This window comes from Lolium rigidum, chromosome 6, assembly GCF_022539505.1.
Source record: "Lolium rigidum isolate FL_2022 chromosome 6, APGP_CSIRO_Lrig_0.1, whole genome shotgun sequence".
Taxonomy (NCBI): Eukaryota; Viridiplantae; Streptophyta; class Magnoliopsida; order Poales; family Poaceae; genus Lolium; species Lolium rigidum.
The window spans coordinates 336,680,960-336,688,473 of record NC_061513.1 but is presented as its reverse complement, the minus strand read 5'-3'; the positions used below and the strand labels follow the sequence as shown (position 1 = coordinate 336,688,473).

The 7,514-nt window shown below is 43.3% G+C and overlaps 1 protein-coding gene across 1 annotated transcript; it reads right to left on the bottom strand.

The window, feature by feature from the left end:
* Positions 1–701: 701 nt before the first annotated feature.
* LOC124663704 (transcription factor MYBS3-like) lies at positions 702–5,027 on the bottom strand. Its single transcript, XM_047201378.1, has 3 exons — positions 4,598–5,027; positions 1,652–1,860; positions 702–1,552 (listed from the first exon to the last, which is right to left on the bottom strand). Exons 1-3 carry the CDS (start codon positions 4,929–4,931, stop codon positions 983–985), a joined length of 1,113 nt encoding a protein of 370 aa, XP_047057334.1. The 5' UTR covers positions 4,932–5,027; the 3' UTR covers positions 702–982.
* Between the last annotated feature and the right edge of the window lie 2,487 nt (positions 5,028–7,514).

Genomic DNA, 7,514 nt, shown 5'->3' with positions numbered 1-7,514 from the left:
CAAAAAACATCCAGACTAGTAGCTGATGATGATTGGAAGTACTCCACTGAGATTGAAAGAATACATGTTATCCAGATTCTAGTAGTATTTGTTCATTATTTTCTCAGAAGTTCAGAAGCAGTCGTTAGATAGCACCATCTGTGACATTTGACATCCTGCAGAGAAAGCTAACAACGGTGGTTGCATCTGAACCACAACCATCAGACAGCCCCAGTGCACACCCGGACTGAAAAGGAGACGAGAGGAACAAATAGAAATGGCACCACTGAAGAAATATATATATCATCCTTGAACTTTTGTCAGTTTCAGTTCTATTTTTCAGAGCCCATTCTATGAGATTGTGCTTTCTTCTTAATTTTGGGAATTAACAAACAACTCCTTTTTCTACAGATTATATACTCTGCCGGCATGCACTGTTTAAATCATCAGGAATTATCTCCTTCGTGGAGCCACTACATGGTCAACATCACTTGATAAAAAAAATTCTGGCGATTCGCTTGATAATTACAAGCTAACATACAACCCACCCCCTAAACCTAAATCATCATGTCAGTTCCTTACAAAATATCATTTTATCACCATTCACTTTATAATTACAAGTTATAAGGAGATGTGCTGTATGCTGAAAACAAAATTGAGGAATACCGGTAAACCCACCCATCTGTAGATTTGTAAACATAAATAAGCCTTATTAAAAAGGGTTTAAATGCCAAACTTATAAACCACTTTCTCTAAAGCATGAAAGTTCTATCTGAAAAGGGAACAATAGTATGAGGCTTACTACAGGGAAATGATAGGGTATCTTCATTGACATATGTATCTCTACTTTTATTAATGACAAAAGCATAAGATGGTGATACATTAGCTTAGAAGCTTACAGAAGTACAGGCTCAGGAGTCAGGAGCTTACACAACATTATAGGGTATTGGGACCATTAATACAATCTGTAAGAATTGACCAGGCTGGCTCATTCCATGATTTATCAAACTGCATGAATAGGGCTGTTGTTTCCATTACTTAGGTCAGTTCTAGCCATTGAAGGGTTCACATGAAAAGCTGATTGCCTTGTATTTGTTGACCCGGTAAGCTGAAGGGAAAGGGCAGAAGGTTCCATTGAGCCGGAGCTACCATCACCAATGCTGAGCTTGGACATACTGACAATCTCATCTGCCTTAATCCCTTCCTTCCCACTCAAAGGAGTTGGCTTTAGGACTTCATGTGTTGTGCCTGCTTCTTCCGGAGTAGCAACATTTGTTGGCCAAAGTGCTAGTGAAGAAGGGAGCAATGCTGGGTAGAAAGTCGGCATTATCGGGACAGGTGCGGCATTGAATGATACGGCATGGTTCATCTCCAAATTTGGAGCTTCTAATGAAGGCCCCGCAAATTCAGATTCCTGATGCTTCCTTAGTTGCAACGTTGGCAGATCTCCATCAAACTCTGCTTCATCCTGTTCACCAATATGAAACAGTGACATCTTATTTGAACTTATTCCTTCATCTTGAGTATCACAAAGCATAAACTCTTCCACGCCATCGGGGGACTCGTCCATTGGCTTCAGGTTGAAGACAAAAGCACAAATATCAGCATGCAGTTTAACAAATGGGAAGAAGACATACCATCCCTACTATTACATACAACAAAAAATGCATACCATTACTGGGACCATATCAAATAAGCTTGACCTCCTCTTCCGTCTTGACGAGTTTGTCTGTCTAATAAAGTACTTCTGCGCATGGCTGGCCACCTGAGTTGGGGTCCTGGAAACAACAAAACTACGAGATATCCCTCGCCAGTCTCCTTTACCAAGCTTCTGAAGACCCAACAGAAACATTCTATGCTCTTCTTCAGTCCAAGGTGTACCTGAAGCACAATATAAGCCCGTGACTGGAAGCTGGTGACCATAACATATGGCTCTTAGAAGAATAGGAAAGAAGACTAGCCCATAGTTATTTCAAGAAAGGCAAAGATCATCACTGTGTTCAAACTTGACTAAAGCTACAAGCTTTGGTTTGTTGCATTTCTTTATGTTTTCTTCAATTCAGGAGACTACTGTCTCCGGCCTCTGCTCTTTATGGAAGTCTCCCACAAAGTTCACACGGCATTACGATGCATCACCACAATGTCCGAAAATGTAAAACAGAGCGAAAGAACCATAACAGTGTTCTAGCATTCCTGAATGACACAAGTCCACAGCAATAGTTCCACAAGGGCGGAAGGGTAGAAAATTTTGCTCACATTTACTGCTAGATAACTAAGTTACCGAGTTCAATGGGAGATTTGCCTCAAGCAAAAGTCTGTTCCATAATAAACATGCTAAGTTTAATGGGAAATACTGTTTCAGTTTTTGGTCTCCCATTACAGAAATATAACAGGTGATCAAGCTCTGAAAATGCCTAACCTGGACAATTCAGTTGTTAGGGTGAAAGACATATAGGGGGCCATAAAGAACTATTTTACCATCTAATACTCACTAATCAAAAATATAATACTAAAACAGTTTTTTCACAGGCTGTTTCCCCAAAATGTTTGCACACAATAAAACATGACAAGAACAGAACTTTGCTGATGCTTTCATGCTGTATTGTTTTATTTCGAGAAAAAGGCCAATGACCCTGCTTTATATATATATAGAGCCATGTTTCGTGCTGTATTTGTCTCGGTCAATAATCCTTGTGCAGTAGCGATGCCATTTTGCAAGAAATGTCTATTTGAACCTCTGGTATAGGTTCACCTCATTTTTCTGTACATTTGATTTACTAAGATTTTTTTCCAGGGAATCTATAGCTAGCTTAAAAGGTCTTTTAACGGAGTAACTTGCTTAGAAATTCTTCAGTACCTGAAAGGCTTATAGGCTACTAAGCATTCAACTTTATTTTTTTAAGCAAAGAAGATTCTTGTATGAATCTAGTAGGAATATGTCTTAGATGTGACTGTTATATACTCCTATGTGTTTAGATCAGATGCATAGTACTATTCCCTCCCACACAGAATGAGATTATTATATCCTATAAAAATGATACAGTTTTACTAAATTTGTATCCATGTCGCACTAATTTCCACCTCTGTCGATTCTGAAGATTATCCACCATGTCTGCATTCCTCAAAACAGGAAGCATCCCCTGAAATTTTCGATTTGTAACCTCCAAATATAGTGAATTCCTAAATTACCATGCTGCGCACATCACAAATGCAAGAAAAAAAATGTATTTCTAATGAATAACGAGTACACCAAGTGGCACCAAATGTTTGATACCTTCCAAATTTCATAGCCATGGAAAATGAATGGCCCAGTGGAGAGTGACTATACAGAAGTTCTATTGGACATCACAATTGCAAGTTCCCATGTTGGTAGTATGTTATACTAACTAAGATGTTGCCCGATACAAAAATAATGAAACTCTGTTATAAGTATTTCCCGGCCTTAAACTTTTAGCGACATAATATTCTTCATTTAATTACCATTGGCACATAGTATGATTTATCACCAAAGTACAATATAGAAAACAAATATATATAAAGTGATCTAACAATCCTACGTACTACCTTAGTCCATAAGCAACTAAAAAGGGCAGTTGGCTCCTACAGTCACTTTGAAGCCAAGTGCCAATAATAAAGTCTCACCCTAAATCATACAATAAAGTAACATATCACTACAAACATCTAGGACTGGTCAACACAGCTGGAAATTAATATGGCTAGATACTTTTAGGATCAGGTGATTAAATAAGGTCAAAGAGACATGAAGGGGGCACTTGGGGGGCTCCATAGTCGTGGCCAGTCACTGTCTCTCCGGAGTATGCAGGTCTTGTGCTGCACATGTGCATGTAACTTAACCAGGTGGGAAAAGATATTGAGCGAAGTAGATTTGTGTCGGCCATTCTGGACGGTTCCTAAATATTGCAACCTTAACAACGATAGCCACAATATCTTGAGTCTAGCAAATAAAACAAATTCTTAAAGCCTGTCATTCAAGTTATCTGTATTCACTCCTGTAAACAAAAACAAGAAAAAAGCAACTTTGCAACGCTTGCTGCTTTCTTGAATGGAACTGGGACTTGGCCGGGGGCGATTTGACATTACAAGGATACGGCATCTTTCTAGTTCTATTTTTTTCCTTATGGCATTTTGGTTGCATATGGATCTCCGGAACAGTAGGGAACAGGAGAAACGAAAGTATATTCCAGAAATTAAAAGGAAGAGCTAATTATGCTATTCACCCAAAAATCCTGCATCTCTCGTACGCAAGATGCGACACCTGAACCGAAATAGTAAGATAATTTGAAGGAAACCAACAGAATAATAGAGTCAGACAACAAAAATCGTATCTTTCTTCTCCTAGCTGCAGTTTTTTTTATTCCTGGTGATAAGCGTGGTCCATGAGGCGGTAGGTAGATTGAACGGATCGCCATGAGTTAACCAGAAGCAAACAGATGCAGAAACTGAATCGCAAATGGCAGTGAAGACCGCACTTTCCTCGCTCGCACATCGAGGTAATTCACCGAGGAGAAGAGCGTTCAGGAGAGGCAAAGTTCTACCGCTCGATCAGCAACGAAACGTTCAGGCGAAATGAAGCGAATGATGCAGGAAATCTTGGTACCTTTCTTGCGCTCGCCCCGGCCATTGGTCGAGCAGGAGGCGTGCAAGGCGTCGTCGGAGACGTACCCCTGGGCGCCCTCTCCGCCACCCCTGGCTCCGCCCCCTGCCCCCGCCGCCGGCGATGAGCCCCCGGACCCGCCACCGAGCGACGACGCGATGCAGCTCATGCTGGCGCTCTTCTTCATCGCCGCCACCGGCGGCGACGTGAGCTGCACGCCGAACAGCCTCACGCCTCCGCCTCCGCCTCCGCTGCCGACGCCGCCGCTGAGGCCGCGGGCGGGACAGGTGCGCGCGTTGTGGCCGTTGTTGCTGCAGTGCGAGCACCGCCTCGTCATCCCCACCACCGAGTTAGCTCGTACGTACGCGCGCGTGTGACGCGAGGCTGCGAGCCGCGCGCGAGACGTACCAAATGCGTCGCCGTGTGGTGTGGGTTCTTCTGTCTCTATGATCTCTTCTTCTTTCTCTTCTTCCCTCCGTGGTTATTTAAATGGGTTGCGCGTTGGCAGGAAATGACAAGAAAGGCCATGCTCTCCTTCCTTCATTAACGGACGGCGGTAAACTCCACTCGTGCGCAACCACTCGGCTTGGAGCAACTCACAACTTTGGAAATTTTGCGTGTGCTTTTTCCCCCTTTGAGAGAGACGCATACTTTCTATATAATTTTATTTTATTGCTATTTTCTGTTAGAAGCTAACAACCATCCGATCTAAATGTTGAGAAGGCGAAACAATGAGACTTCTACCACAAATCAATATACTCCATATGTCCTAAAATGTAATTTGCCCTTTTTTCAGGGTGTTTGATGCACGATTCTAACCACTAATATATATATCAAGTTATGGATTGAGAACGTATAAATGGTATCGTTTGCGTTCGTCTTGTAAATTTTTTCACTTTATATATATGTATACTAATTTTATGTAAATATTATAAGTGTCAATTATTGTCAAATTATAAGTTGTTGAACAATGGAAAACATTGTTGTCTTATATTTAGGGACAAAGAGAGTACATGTGTTGACTAAGAAATAACTTTTTCATGTGGATTGAGAAATTGGCACTCTTTATGAGAAACATTTTTTTTACATGTGGACTCTTCGTAAACTTTGTGGTTCATCTATAAATCACGCAAATTCTTCTATTAATATTTTTTTGCCATTTTATATAACCTTGTTTATGTTTGCGCCATTGTGGCGTTACCTCTGCTTTGTCGTATCTGACAAGATCACGTCTCCTTCTCCCCTAGTTTTAATACCCACCTCACCGGTAGCTTTAGCCCTCCTCAGATCCAGAGTCGTCGGCCCCTCTTCTCTCCAGCGGCAGCGGGCGAAGAGTAGGTGAGGGTCCCTTCCTTGTACAGAAGTAGCTAGGTTAGGTCTTGGTCTAGGTCTAGGGTAAGGGCTTGTCCATGTGTTGCCTGTATGGCTATTAACGTGTTTCCATGGAGGTTGGGCGTTTAGGTGCTTCTGCGCGGCGCCGAGTAGCCTCCGGTGAAGCTCTCAGGCGAGCCTCCAAGGTTGAGGTGCGGTGGTGGTAGCAGATCTGGGAGAGCCTTCTTCAATAAGAGCGGTCATGGATTCGGCCACCCGGATCTTTGAGATCTGCTATTGTATCTTACGTCGTCGAGGAGACGGAGGAGGCAGGAGAGACCTTCTCGGTCATGGATCCTGGAATGCATCATGGGGGGCAATTTCACAGCCTAGGGATGTGTCACCATTGACTCTGATAGCCGAAGGGCGGCTACTCCAAGCTCGGTCACCGGCTTGTTGGTGCCATCTCATTTTCAACCTCCTGGAATATAAAAGGGGATGCCTTCTGGAGATTCTCGTTGGCGTCACTCGCATTTCTCGCCACCAAGTGGCTCGTCCCCGTTGGAATCAAGGTGGCCGACGATGGAGTCTTGTTTCTGATGGAGAGGACCAGGGTCTTCATTGCATTTTTTGTTTCTGTCTCAGGGTCCTATGTGCAAATTTACAGTACGGTGTTGTATTTTATCTTTTCGGCAAGGTCCTTGGCACAAAAATGTACCCACCGCTGATAAATCAATGGAACAATCGGGGTCATTCGAGGCCCCTCACCCTGCTAAAAAAAATCAAGGCCCCGAATTAATCTTCCTTTAGGTGAACACCCTTACGTTCTCTAACCACAGATTAGCCTAACCACTCGTTCCATCGCTAAAACATAACCCTAACTTCTAACTCTTGCAAGTTATCTTTTCCTGGATCGCTGCCATCGCCAATGTTGTTTGGGCTAACCAACCCTACCATGAACCAAACCAGGGTCACTCTCTCTCTCTCTCCTCCCAATCGTTGGACACGATGGCAGTAAGTCTCTCTCTCTTCTCTCCTCCCAATCGTTGGACACGATGGCAGTAAGTCTCTCTCTCTCTCTCTTCTCTCGTCCCAATCGTTGGACACGATGGCAGTAAGTTATGGAGGCAGGACTCGGTAGGCGTACTCGGGGTGGGCGTTCGGTTAGACCGAACCGTTCGGTTCGGTGCTTCGGTGTTTTAGAAATTTCGGGTCCTGAGAAACGTTGACCGATCGGTCTCTATGAATTAGTGAAACCGAGGGATCGGTGCCCCGATCGTTCGGTTCGGTTGTCGGTTTTGCACCGAACAGACCGATGTGCAATTGTACATGGGACGCTAGCTAGGCTTTTTGTCAGCTTTTGCTTTCTCTGAGCTAGAAGCACATGCAAGAGACAGACAGTCAAAACAAAAACGTAACTGACAGACGCAAAATACAATACAGCTAATGGCAAAGGCAACAGATACACGCAGGCTAGCAAGGTACAGGCAAACAACTGCAGCCAGCATTTACCATGTGCCGCACCATTTCCTCAACAAACTCACAGGTCTGACTTAGCACTTAAGTTTGATACAAGAAAAACATAAGCAGCGGGAACGCACAGGAGCAG